Raw genomic sequence first — 14,996 nt, 5'->3', positions numbered from 1 at the left:
CACTGAACTCCCCAAAATAACAACTGTTACAATAAAATTAACTAAATAAAATACAATTAAATAGGCATTATTTATTGACATTTTGTTTCAAAGACAAAGGGAGCCATGTCAGGAATAACCCAGGTTGCAGACTCCTGATATACAGTATGTTAATACAGGAGAGAATTAAACCGCAAGTAATAACAGTAGGATAGAAAAATGTGAACGATATGTTAGCAATGTTAGCTTGATTTGTTGTATAGCTAGCTTAGCATTCTAATGTAAGACAATACTTTCACCATCTTCCAGCAAAATAATCATCCTAAAAACTACTTCTAATTGGATCAGTGCCTACTGTGTTAGGCAATGGACCAATAAGTAATATTATTTGTTATTCGTGAGCAATGATGTAGCCCGTACCAAACTCGGGCCTCTACTGTTTAAAAGTTAAAGTACCGGTACCACTGATAGCCACACACACACTAGGTGTGGTGAAATTACCCAAGTGTTTGAAGCAGCAGTGCAGTAAAAATATCAACATGATATAGAATAGAAAAGCATTGTATGGTCAATATATACATTGATATGTCCAGGATGCATCAAACACATTCACCTCAAAAAAAAAAAAAGTTTTAAGGCAGCCAAAAATTGGCTTGAAAAAAAGTATTTACAGCAAAATGTTGGCCAAAGAACCATCATTACGTTTTGTATAGACCAAATTGAAGTGTTTATTAAAAAAAAATACAAATCTGATATGACCCCTTTAAAACAGAACTTACTTGAACTACTTTGGCGGGGAAAGGACCTCTGTCATTCTCAGGGAAATTAATGTCAGGAATAACCCAGTCTCTCTTTCTCCTCTTCAAGCCGGCCACTGCTTTTGGAAAATGCAAAACAGGTACCTCGGGATCATCTGCTTTCTATCAAGAAAAGAAGCAACATGGTCAACACTTACGATTATTGATAAAGATTGCAGTATTTCCTCAGTAAGAAAAAAAACATGGAATCAAAAGTATATAGCAGTATATATTGGAGCATGTCTACTGAAGTATTATTAATAATAACAACAACAACAACAACATTAACAAGTGGTTCAGTTCAAACACTTAAGGCAAAGCTTTCTGTGTTATGCAATCTTTCGGAATATTTTTTTAAACAATTTATATATACTCTCAGAAACAGTAATTGGGAAAGGTATGTTAGTCGTTTAGAATTTAGCCACAAGAGGGCACCATTTATTGCTGGATAGCCATTTCATTGCCACTGAGATGAATAAATATTTAAAACCAGTGTGACACAATGGCCAAGTATACAGTACATCTAAAATACATGTAAATGGACAGGCTGACCTGGATTATTTTGCAAATGAAGTTGTATACAAAGACAACTAGAGCTAACTTCATGCATCAGGTTCTTTAAACAATAGAAATGTGATTCCAGAGGATGAACCTGTTAAAAAGCTGTGAAGTAGGTCAACATTATTGAGAGTCTTGTTTATGCAAGGTGGCAGCTATCATTTATAACTTGCAAGATGAGCAATTGAATGACTATTACATGGCGTATGTATTCACAAATGAGTGCGAACGCCGTTCGGAGTTTACTTATGTCATGCAGTGATGAAGCCTCGAAGCGTATTTCAGGAAGCAAAAATGTCTGTTCCTCAATTGACAAGTCCACAAGCACTTGTCATCAGTGAGTTTTACATAACTTACACATTTTCATTTATTTGATTTCAGTTCTAACACCATATTTTTTTTTATTTCATTCATTCATTCGACACAATGTAGTAGTCATGGTCAGTCATACTTTATACCGTGTATACGCTTCTCTTTCATTCAGCACAAACCTTTTACGTCACTTTTTTATTTTGTTTAAGTCCATCAGATGTCAGCATTAGGCGACAAACCAACATCGCTTCGACACAGTAACAATACAATTAGGTGAACATAGGACTTGGCGAATATATGATCGTGATCGATGATATTGATTAATTTAAGTTTGATAGCATGTATTACCTCGATCAAACATGGAAGAAATGTCTGTTAGTAGTAAACAGTAGGCATGCATTGATGCTTGGTATAATCCTGCATGGAACAATCTGCCTTTATTGACCATAATCCTGTGTGTGTGCGTGTGTGCGTGTGTGTGTGTGTGTGTGTGTGTGTGTGTGTGTGTGTGTGTGTGTGTGTGTGTGTGTGTGTGTGTGCGTGTGAAAATGAACACACCTACTAATTTAATCAGGAAAAAAATCGTATTCAAGAATTTGTGAATCAAACTTTTTGTTATTGCATTTGCTCTGATTCAACTCCTCTGATGTAACATCTACTAAAAAACTGCAGACACTTTTCGTTCAAATAATTTTTGACTCCGTGGATAAAAACATTTTGTTCATGAAATAATCATTGAACATGTTTTATGTGTTGCTACACATTATTTAACAGTACCTCAAACTGCTCCTTAATGTACTTTTGTTAAATATAAGCTACAGTATTTGAGTTTTTAAACAATCTGGGTCACTGACTGCCGTTTGCCAAAGCACTGGTGAGAAGCACTGATGTAAAGTATTTAAAGAATACAAATAATTTACAATTTGAAAGTGGTGTTTAATAAATAAATTAAAATAAAAGCTATTGTATTATTCAGTTCATCACTGATACTTTGTTTACTGCAGAATGAGGTTTTGTTGTTACTTTTAATCCCACAAAATTTACCAAAAAAGAAGCAAGATTGAACTCTAAAACCAGGTGTGGACTTTAGCGTGGGATACATGCACCGTTGCACCTCTAGTAAACACAATCATAGTTATGAACAAAATGGCAATTGTCAACTATTAGTATAAATTATTACCTTGATCAATCATGGCTGAAATGTCTGTTACAAAATACTGTAGTAGGGATGCAACAGTACTCGGTATAATACTGCACGGGACAATACGCCTTTAATTTAAAAAAACATTTTTTAAACAGATATGAAAAAAATTATTGTGATAATTTTTTTTGCCATATCACTCAGCCTAGGCGAATGTGTCAAACTCAATGAGGCGTATTTACCCATCACTCCAATCAATTGGACTGCTTATTCTGTGACTCAGCTACATTTCACGCATGCATTAACCTTTTCTAATTGTGTACCAAACATGACCCAGAGTGGTCACATTGCCAAACAAGCCAGACTTTAGGGTAGGTTGGCCCAAGCACGCTGCAACTACGCCCTCAGCCACCAATTTCACATTGATAGCATGCGTTTGCATTTACCATGCGTGTACTATGAACTTCAGAGGGAAAGATGGCAATGATGCCAAGTAAATATACAAACCCCGTTTCCATATGAGTTGGGACATTGTGTTAGATGTAAATATAAACGGAATACAATGATTTGCAAATCATTTTCAACCCATATTCAGTTGAATATGCTACAAAGACAACATATTTGATGTTCAAACTGATAAACATTTTTTTTTTGTGCAAATAATCATTAACTTTAGAATTTGATGCCAGCAACACGTGACAAAGAAGTTGGGAAAGGTGGCAATAAATACTGATAAAGTTGAGGAATGCTCATCAAACACTTATTTGGAACATCCCACAGGTGAACAGGCAAATTGGGAACAGGTGGGTGCCATGATTGGGTATAAAAGTAGATTCCATGAAATGCTCAGTCATTCACAAACAAGGATGGGGCGAGGGTCACCACTTTGTCAACAAATGCGTGAGTAAATTGTTGAACAGTTTAAGAAAAACCTTTCTCAACCAGCTATTGCAAGGAATTTAGGGATTTCACAATCTACGGTCCGTAATATCATCAAAGGGTTCAGAGAATCTGGAGAAATCACTGCATGTAAGCAGCTAAGCCCGTGACCTTCGATCCCTCAGGCTGTACTGCATCAACAAGCGATATCAGTGTGTAAAGGATATCACCACATGGGCTCAGGAACACTTCAGAAACCCACTGTCAGTAACTACAGTTGGTTGCTACATCTGTAAGTGCAAGTTAAAACTCTCCTATGCAAGGCAAAAACCGTTTAGCAACACCCAGAAACGCCGTCGGCTTCGCTGGGCCTGAGCTCATCTAAGATGGACTGATACAAAGTGGAAAAGTGTTCTGTGGTCTGACGAGTCCACATTCCAAAGAGGAAAAGAACCACCTGGATTGTTATAGGCGCAAAGTTGAAAAGCCAGCATCTGTGATGGTATGGGGGTGTATTAGTGCCCAAGACATGGGTAACTTACATATCTGTGAAGGCGCCATTAATACTGAAAGGTACATACAGGTTTTGGAGCAACATATGTTGCCATCCAAGCAACGTTACCATGGACGCCCCTGCTTATTCAGCAAGACAATGCCAAGCCACGTGCTACATCAACGTGGCTTCATAGTAAAAGAGTGTGGGTACTAGACTGGCCTGCCTGTATTCCAGACCTGTCTCCCATTGAAAATGTGTGGCGCATTATGAAGCCTAAAATACCACAACGGAGACCCCTGGACTGTTGAACAACTTAAGCTGTACATCAAGCAAGAATGGGAAAGAATTCCACCTGAGAAGCTTAAAAAATGTGTCTCCTCAGTTCCCAAACGTTTACTGAGTGTTGTTAAAAGGAAAGGCCATGTAACACAGTGGTGAACATGCCCTTTCCCAACTACTTTGGCTCGTGTTGCAGCCATGAAATTCTAAGTTAATTATTATTTGCAAAAAAAAAATAAAGTTTATGAGTTTGAACATCAAATATCTTGTCTTTGTAGTGCATTCAATTGAATATGGGTTGAAAAGGATTTGCAAATCATTGTATTCCGTTTATATTTACATCTAACACAATTTCCCAACTCATATGGAAACAGGGTTTGTACAAAGTACACAAATAATAAATCCCGATCCTACCTGACGATCACTGGCAGACTCCACCTCTCCGACATGGGGTTGTAGCGTGTGGTCTCCTGGTTGAAGCTCAGCGACTTGCTGGTTCTGATACAGTACTCTGACAGGAATTGTCATCTTGCGCCCTTCTGAGTCCCAAACGTGGATCAAAAATTCATGTTGTTCTTGATAAAGAGAAACCGGTCTGTTTACCTAAACAAACATCAGCAAAAGTCAGCATTAAAAGTTTAAGTTTTACTTTTTGGTTAAAAACAAAATAAAACATCTCTTGATGAGTTGATATGCACCAAAAATGATTACTATAAAACTCACAATACTTACTACTCACTGAAATCAACAGTTATATACCATACATGCTTATGTCATTTAGGGGTGTGACGAGAGGTGGGAATTATGATTGATTCTCTGATGCATCACGATTGGAACGTTAACGATTCTGAATTGATGGACAAAAAAACAAATATAGATTATTAATGAACGTTAAAGTACATATATGGAAGGAGGAGGGGATGACAAGCTATGCTAGACGCCGCGCTAAGCTAGCTTCAAGTGAGGTAGTGAAACAAGAAAGGAATAAATCCATCCATCCATTTCCTACCGCTTGTCCCTTTTGGGGTCGCGGGGGGTGCTGGGGCCTATCTCAGCTGCACATGGGCGGAAGGCGGTGTACACCCTGGACAAGTCGCGACCTCATCGCAGGGCCAACACAGAGACAGACAACATTCACACTCACATTCACACACTAGGGCCAATTTAGTGTTGCCAATCAACCTATCCCCAGGTGCATATCTTTTGGAGGTGGGAGTAGGGCTGGGAGATATGGCCTTTTTTAAATATCTCAATATTTTTAGGCCATGTCACGATACAATATATATCTCGATATTTTGCCTTAGCCTTGAATGAACACTTGATGCATATAATCACACCAGTATGATGATTCTATGTGTCTACATTAAAACATTGTTGTTCATACTGCATTAATATATGCTCATTTTAAACTTTCATGCAGAGAGGGAAACCACAACTAAGTCAATTTACCAAAACTGTATTTATTAAACAGTTATTAAGCAGTGGCACAAACATTCATGTCATTTCAAAACAGAAAGTGCAAGATTGTCAGAGACATTTTAAAACAAGCTACGAGTGCACTTTTGTGCATGATGTCACTAAGATGACATATCAAAACAACACTAAATTAAAGTGCACTTTTTGTACAGAACGCCACTACAATAGTTTAAAACAAATAAAGTGCACTTTTGTGCATGATGTCCCAACTCTACCACACTACTTGGTACTCCTGCCTAAAATTCATGTTAGAATCTCGTTTAGTTCTTGTGAGTCCAACATTTTGTATCGTCACACCCCTAATCATTTACATAATGACCTAACAAATGTGGACTCAGGCAGTTAACAAATACTCACCTTCACGACGCCATTGGTCTGCACCGTAAAACGTGTGTCATCACTCCGGAAAGGAAACCTTTGGCGGTCCGAACAGTCTGTGAAGTCCACTGATAAATGGGGAAAAAGTCATAAGTAAAAAATGAATAATTGTTCATTCAGCCAACTGATATGTTTAAGCTTGTAACAAGCAATTGTTGCAATGCTTAAATACAAATACAAAAACTAATCGCAGATCATGTATTTGACCATTCGCACTACCAAAAAAACCAAAAAAAAACTAAAAATGTTACTTAATGTATTTGGCTGCCTTCGCTCTCTCAAACCCCACAGAACAGGTTTGTGATTGCCCTGACATGAACATCAAAACCACCCTAGCCTGAACATCAAAACCACCCTAGCCTGAACATCAAAACCAAAGGCAGTTCTCCTTTTAGGTGACCTAAGCAGCCACTAGGGGGACATTACAAACACTGATCTCAACAATTTGAACAGTCCAGTTGAGATAGTTCAATGCCCTGAGAATAAAATGGCAATATTCACATACAATGACATCATCAGTTGAGAACAGTTGAGCCCTATGTCAATGAATACGATGTAGAGCTGCAGCTATCGATTATTTTTGTAATTGAGAAATCTAGCCATTAATTACTTTCGATTAATCGAGTAATTAAATAAAACACCTAACCTCGATGCCACTTTTAGGGACACTAGTTGAAATAAAGGATTTTTCTGATGACCTTTAAACTTTCTTTTTAAACCAGTGAAACTAAAAACATTTCAATATGGTGCAGAGGTTTGTTTATTCCAGAAATTAGATTTACAAGGTGAAACTAATAAACATAGGCTTATAACAAGCAACTTAAAATATTTCAAGGCTTCTTTTGATATCATTTTAATGATAATGGCTTACACCTTGTGAAAACCTTGATTTGAAAAGAAGACTTGACCTCTCTCACTTTGCATGTAATGAGTTTTTTTTAAGTCACATATTAGTTTCACATTTAACGTTGAATTGCTTACAAAAATAAACTTTCAAACAATATTCAAATTTTATTAGTTTTACCTGTAAATGCAGATAATATTGCACTTCTACCAGTAGTATAATCACTAATACTACTTAAATAAAAGTTAAAAAGTTAAAAAATATATTAAAAAAAAAACACTGAACACTCCTCAGCCTTCCCGGTAAGGTCTATTAAGGTGTACTGGAGAGGAGGCTACGCCGGATAGTCGAACCTCGGATTCAGGAGGAACAGTGTGGTTTTCGTCCTGGTCGTGGAACTGTGGACCAGCTCTATACTCTCGGCAGGGTCCTTGAGGGTGCATGGGAGTTTGCCCAACCAGTCTACATGTGCTTTGTGGACTTGGAGAAGGCATTCGACCATGTACCCCGGGGAGTCCTGTGGGGAGTGCTCAGAGATTATGGGGTAACGGACTGTCTTATTGTGGCGGTCCGCTCCCTGTATAATCAAGTGTCAGAGCTTGGTCCGCATTGCCGGCAGTAAGTCGGACCCGTTTCCAGTGAGGGTTGGACTTCGCCAAGGCTGCCCTTTGTCACCGATTCTGTTCATAACTTTTATGGACAGAATTTCTAGGCGCAGTCAGGGCGTTGAGGGTATCTGGTTTGGTGGCTGCAGGATTAGGTCTCTGCTATTTGCAGATGATGTGGTCCTGATGGCTTCATCTGGCCAAGATCTTCAGCTCTCACTGGATCGGTTCGCAGCCAAGTGTGAAGCGACTGGGATGGGAATCAGCACCTCCAAGTCCGAGTCCATGGTTCTTGCCGGGAAAAGGGTGGAGTGCCATCTCCAGGTTGGGGAGGAGGTCTTGCCCCAAGTGGAGGAGTTCAAGCACCTAGGAGTCTTGTTCACGAGTGAGGGAAGAGTGGATCGTGATATCGACAGGTGGATCGGTGCGGCGTCTTCAGTAATGCAGACACTGTATCGATCCGTTGTGGTGAAGAAGGAGCTGAGCCGGAAGGAAAAGCTCTCAATTTACCGGTCGATCTACGTTCCCATCCTCACCTATGGTCATGAGCTTTGGGTCATGACCGAAAGGACAAGATCACGGGTACAAGCGGCCGAAATGAGTTTCCTCCGCCGGGTGGCGGGGCTCTCCCTTAGAGATAGGGTGAGAAGCTCTGTCATCCGGGAGGAGCTCAAAGTAAAGCCGCTGCTCCTCCACATCGAGAGGAGCCAGATGAGGTGGTTCGGGCATCTGGTCAGGATGCCACCCGAACGCCTCCCTAGGGAGGGGTTTTGGGCACGTCCGACCGGTAGGAGGCCACGGGGAATTTGTTATGCAAGTCAAACATAAGATGGTCCTAGCTGCTAAAATAGACTTACTTTGTGTTTGTTTGCTGTTAATGTGCTGCATCATTGATGTAGTGTTCTTGTGAAATGTCAGCTTCCCTTTGGCAGTGCAAACATTTCACCACAATGTCTGTCTTTTTCACTTTTAATTGATCACAACACTTCTTCACATCTTCTTTGGGCCCTTTGATCCCTTTCCACTGTGACATCAGCTATGTGCACATTAAATCGGATTAAAAGCCTAACCAGAATAAAAATGCTTCATGTAAACACGCCATTCGGAATATTCTGCCCCGATCACACACGTTCGGGTCAAAATTTGATTATGATCCAGACGGGTGATTTATGCCGTAAGTCATTCAGATTGAAGCACATGAAAACATATCTTCTGAAATTCAGGTTAGAATGATCCTTACTGTGCATATCTACTGGTGGTGGAGTGGGGACTAAATGTAATAGTGTTGGAATGAAGCGATTGTCTTGCTGCCGTCTCCCCCCATTCAACATATACAGACATAGCGTTATATGCTGTTGAGTTTGTTGCTTTAAAACGAGACTAGCAAAAACAAAAGTATGGTCCGGAGTGTCATGTGTCGATGTAACAATAAAAGAAGGGATCCTGGTGTCATCTTGACGAGCTGATTTATTCACGACATTACAGCTATTCCAAGTGCTATCCTCAAACACCTACACAGAATGTTGAAACGTGATGCGTCACAACACGTACATTATCACAACGCTATAAGCACAGAACAGCTACTTTTATAAAAAGAGAGGTAAGACAAAAGTAGTGAACAGAAGGAAAACATTATAAATAAATACCATGATAATGTCCGACAAGCAGAAATGCACAAAGCCATGTTTGGGAGTCTACTACTACTTCAGCACCAGCAGTGAGCAAACTCATGCAAAAGATGGCGCCATAACACAAATAATACCTTTCTGTTTAAGTTAGGTTTTGCGCATGTTGAAGTAAAGCATTCTGATTTAAGGTGTGACGCACGAAAATGCACATCATAACCAGATACATTTTTTCAGGGTCCATGTACACAGTAACATTACAATCAGAATGATGATCAGATTTTTTTTTAAATGTGGCCATGTACACGTGGCTACTGGTTTTCTGAGTCATATCACTATCAACACTCCAATAGTCATAGTGTGTGTTAGTGTGTCCAACAAACAATTATCACATCATTCCATTTGTCTCAATGCTGCACTTGGTGTGAAAACCGTAACAGGCATTGCTCTAGTCAAAATTTTTAATCTGCTCAAGAAGAGAAAAGGTCTCCACTGGTTTATCACTAGTACGGTACTTGAAATTTAGCCGATTATTAATGCAATACATTGGACCTCCCTACTCACAGTGGACAAAGCCATAGCAAATATGTGAAAGTGCTAAACAGGTGATAAACTATGATTTCACCCAAATACGTGTGTGAGTGACAGAGCGGAGTTGTAAATCAGTTAGTGAAATGTTCTTTCATTCATTGTGACATTCTGGGAATTTATTGTAGAGACATCAAAGTCTCACATTACGTTAAAAAAAACAATTATTTGAACATCCATCCGTCCGTCCATTTTCTATCGCTTGTCCCTTTTGGGGTCGTTATGTTAAAAAAAAAAATTAAAAGTATTTAATTCCCTTGTTCTGCAGTGTAATCTGTTTAAGTGGAGATTCCTTACATTGGCTGACTCACGTCAAATTGTGATTGTGAAAACAGCTCTTGCTTTCACATTTACTTGTGACTTTGGCAGAGACACAAAGAGAGGGCAACAATAAAAGATTTCTCAATGTCTTTTCTCTATCCGTGCAAAATGTAAATAATGCAAGTTAAGTGTCAGTTCTTGTCCTGTTGAACCCTCACTCACACCCATCTTCATTTGTTATTGATTTTCACATAACTACATACCTATTTTCATAACTAGAAATCTGCTTTTGAAAAAATTCTCAAACGATAACAACGTTACCAATACTACTAAGGCCCCGTTTACACTAAGGTTATCCAGGATAAATCCCACCAAACCATATCCGTGTCCACACACAACAATACCTTCGTTTAAGACCCCCTCCCCCCTCCGGCGCAACGCGACCTAATACGTACGCGCGGAAAATGCACACGTCATAGTCACATCCAGTGTTGTTTTGTGTGCAAGTTCTTAAATTTAACTTATCTGAACAATATCCAGTGTTGTAGTATTTCAATTAACTGGAATCTAGTGCCCTGTGGGGCCCTATTGTAGTCAATCACACCTGAGCCATCATAAATTATTAGACACGTAAACAATGTGATAAAGGACATTTTACAACAATCAATCTCAGGATGTAGATATCTGGTCAGGACACTCATCCCTCTTTTGCCTTCACCTTCAATGTCCATTCGTTTTTGATGACTTTATATACTCTGGACCTCGACGTGGAGTCCGCGATATACATGGCGGACAATAACTGATACAGTCTGCTTTGCCAGTCCAAAAGCATTCGCCGTTTTCCGTAGTTAGTCTTCCCTCAACGGCCAGGTAATACAAAGCACACGCTACCTTTTTTTTTATTTTTATTTTTTTAAATCACATCCACGGGAGCCCGCATTCTCGTTGACTCTCCTTTGACAAATGGACAAAGTTTTTCGCTAAGTAGAATCACAGCTGACCTGGACATTGGAAAGTTCTCTTGCCGTCTGAGAAGTGTTGTATCCGAAATAGCTGCAATCGCTTTCTCTTATGGTATTCATGTGTGATTTCCACAAGCGTCTGTACGGACTGAATGAGAAACACGGGCATGTCTGGATGACTCGCCTTCATATTTCCAGTGGTTAGCTCCGAGTTACGAAACCACTTTATTATAAAGCTGGCTGTGGCGTGTTCTTTCTGACGTCACTTCCTGTGTGGGCGCGGCCTTTCTGACTTCACTTCCTCTCCGAACTCAGTTTGTAAACGATCAATGAGTCCATACAAAGCTAAGTGCTGGAGATTCAAGAAATACACGGCGCAATTGTCCGAGGAGGGGGACCTTAAACGCTGGTTTAGTGTAGCTGAAAAAGGGCTAAGGCTAAAAAATATTTGTTTAAGGGGTTAAAGGACGTAGTGTAGAAGACATGGCCTAATACTTAATGTAACTAAATTTCATTGCCACCACACCTAAAAAAAATAGTTTAAGTGGACCAAAATTAAAGTAAGATAATGTATTGTAGCACCCAGGAGAAGTCACACACAATCACGTTTACCTTTTATTGCCAATCTTATGTTAACAAACGACACAATTCCAACATGTGCAAACACTTTTGTCTACATGCTTCCCCGGATACACACTTCCTTATTCTCTCCCAATATGCTTTGAGGTACAGACAGTGTGCATTACCACCAACGGATCGTAACAGTATGAATGGAAATTTGTATTTATTTATTTATTTATCTATCTCACACACACACACACACCAAGTTATCATCTAAATGTCTTCCAATAAACACAAGGTTAGTCTTTTCTTGTATTTTAGTCATTTAATTTAATTTTAATTAATTTTCAAAAAGGTAAACATAGAAGGCTATATGCTACTAGGATCTAGTAGCAATAATATTGCTGTCTAAAACAGCAAAATTCTCAACAAGTAGCAAATAATCAGTTGCTAAACAAATACCAAATAATTACAGTTGCATATTACTTACACACATACTGAACAAAAATAAAAAAACGCAACACTTTGGTTTTTGCTCTCATTTTCCATGAGTTCAACTCAAAGATCTAAAACTTTTACTATATACACAAAATACATATTCCTCTCAAATATTGTTCACAAATCTGTCTAAATATGTGTTAGTGAGCACTTCTTCTGTGCCAAGGTAATCCATCTCACCCCACAGGTGTGGCATATCAAGATGCTGATTAAACAGCATGATTATTGCACAGGTGTGCCTTAGGCTGCCAACAATAAAAGGGCACTCTGAAATGTGCAGTTTAATCACACAGCACAATGCCACAGGTTTTGAGGGTGCTTGCAGTTGGCATGCTGACTGTAGGAATGTCCACCAGAGCTGTTGCCTGTGACTTCAATGTTCATTTCTCTACCATAAGCAGTCTCCAAGGGTGTTTCAGAGAATAAAGTGGCCTTTTATTGGGGGCAGCCTAAGTCACACCTGTGCAATAATCAGGCTGTTTAATCAGCATCATGATATGCCACACCTGTGAGGTAGGAGGGATTATCTTGGCTAAGAAGGAATGTTCAGTAACACAGATTTATATAGATTTGTGAACAATATTTGAGAGGAATAAGTATTTTGTGTATATTGTAAACGTTTTAAATCTTTGAGTTCAACTCGTGAAAATTGGGAGCAAAAACAAAAGTGTCGCGTTTGTATTTCTGTTCAGTGTACAAAGTCTCCGAGGCAAAAGTGTATTACAAAATCCAAAACCAGTGAAGTTGGCATGTTGTGTAAATCGTAAATAAAAACAGAATACAAATATTTGCAAATCCTTTTCAACCTATATTCACTTGAATACAAGACAAGATATTTAACGTTCGAACTGGAAAATGTTATTTTTTGCAAATATTAGCTCATTTGAAATTTGATGCCTGGAACATGTTTCAAAAAAGCTGGAACAAGTGGTAAAAAAGGAATGCTCAAACACTTGTTTGGAACATCCCACGGGTGAACAGGCTAATTGGGAACAGGTGGGTGCCATGATTGGGTATAAAAGCAGCTTCCATGAAATGCTCAGCCATTCACAAACAAGGAAGGGCCGAGGGTCACCAATTTGTGAACAAATGTGTGAGCAAATTGTCGAACAGTTTAAGAACAACATTTCTCAACAAGCTATTGCAAAGAATTTAGGGATTTCACCATCTACGGTCCGTAATATCATCAAAAGGTTCAGAGAATCTGGAGAAATCACTGCATGTAAGCAAGGTCGACATCCAATGCCCGTGACCTTCGATCCCTGCATCAAAAACCGACAGTGTGTAAAGGATATCACCACATGGGCTCAGGAACACTTCAAAAAACCACTGTCATTAACTACAGTTCGTCGCTACATCTTTAAGTGCAAGTTAAAACTCTACTATGCAAAGCGAAAGCCATTTATCAACAATACCCAGAGCTATTCTAAGATGGACTGATGCAAAGTGGAAAAGTGTTCTGTGGTCTGACGAGTCTACATTTCAAATTGTTTTTTGGAAACTGTGGACGTCGTGTCCTCCGAATCAAAGAGGAAAAGAACCATCCGGATTGTTATAGGTGCCAAGTTCAAAAGCCAGCATCTGTGATGGTATGGGGGTGTATTAGTGCCCAAGGCATGGGTTACTTACACATATGTGAAGGCACCATTAATGCTGAAAGGTACATACAGGTTTTGGAGCAACATATGTTGCCATGCAAGCAACGTTATCATGGACGCCCCTGCTTATTTCAGCAAGAAAATGCCAAGCTATGTGTTACAACAGCGTGGCTTCATAGTAAAAAGAGTGCGGGTACTAGATTGGCCTGCGTGTAGTCCAGACCTGTCTCCCATTGAAAATGTGTAGCGCATTATGAAGCGTAAAATACGACAACAAAGACCCTGGACTGTTGAACAACTTAAGCTGTACATCAAGCAAGAATGGAAAATAGTTCCACCTGAAAAGCTTCAAAAGTTGGTCTCAGTTCCCAAACGTTTACAGAGTGTTGTTAAAAGGAAAGGCCATGTAACACAGTGGTAAAAATGCCCCTGTGCCAACTTTTTTGCTATGTGTTGCTGCCATTAAATTCTAAGTTAATGATTATTTACAACAACAACAAAAAATTACGTTTCTCAGTTCCAACATTAAATATCTTGTTTTTGCAGTGTATTCAATTGAATATAAGTTGAAAAGCATTAGCAAATCATTGTATTGTTTTTATTTACGAATTACACAAAGTGCCAACTTCACTGGTTTTGTAGAAAGTATCCAGTAACAAATGTGTCCGCATCATTTAACTTCCTGCATCATGAGCTAAACTATCATCATGCCACTTCAACTTAAAGACAGGATAAGTCCATTTCAAAAGGGTTGAAAATAAATAGATTAGTGTTTTTCATACCTACCAACGTACGTTTAATTTCCCTTGGTCAAACCTTTTCTAACATTCCACACTACCAAATAGTATGTATGATTCCTGCTGCTATCAGATCAGATCAATATCAACCAATACGCAAGATTCCAAAAACGGTATCGTATTGGAAGTGATAAAGTTGAATCAGGACAGACCAAAATATTATACCACTAGTGACGATTAAAAAAAATTAGACACTGATAATCCCTTTACCCCAAAAACCCAGCGCCACAGTTAAAATTAAGTCATGTGAGAAAAAAAATAAATTAAGTCGCCAAACAGGTTGGACTTAAACTTGTTCCACAATACTTGAACGTGTTGACTGTTGCATCACAACAACCATTTAGAAAATAAAAAAATTGCCG

General features: G+C 39.0%; 1 protein-coding gene across 1 annotated transcript in view; it reads right to left on the bottom strand.

Annotated features, from left to right (window-relative positions):
- cdh1 (cadherin 1, type 1, E-cadherin (epithelial)) overlaps positions 1-14,996 on the bottom strand; it is a 38,815-nt gene that overhangs the window by 20,351 nt on the left and 3,468 nt on the right. Inside the window, exons 3-5 of the mRNA XM_061964580.2 lie at positions 6,275-6,363; positions 4,856-5,044; positions 759-899 (exon numbers count right to left, since the gene is read on the bottom strand). Of these exons, the coding sequence (XP_061820564.2) occupies positions 759-899; positions 4,856-5,044; positions 6,275-6,363 (419 nt within the window). The remainder of the gene's footprint in view (positions 1-758; positions 900-4,855; positions 5,045-6,274; positions 6,364-14,996) is intronic.

Source organism: Nerophis lumbriciformis, linkage group LG02 (genome assembly GCF_033978685.3).
Source record: "Nerophis lumbriciformis linkage group LG02, RoL_Nlum_v2.1, whole genome shotgun sequence".
Taxonomy (NCBI): domain Eukaryota; kingdom Metazoa; phylum Chordata; class Actinopteri; order Syngnathiformes; family Syngnathidae; genus Nerophis; species Nerophis lumbriciformis.
Note: the sequence above shows the minus strand (reverse complement) of the source record. Positions and strands in the feature narration are given on the sequence as shown.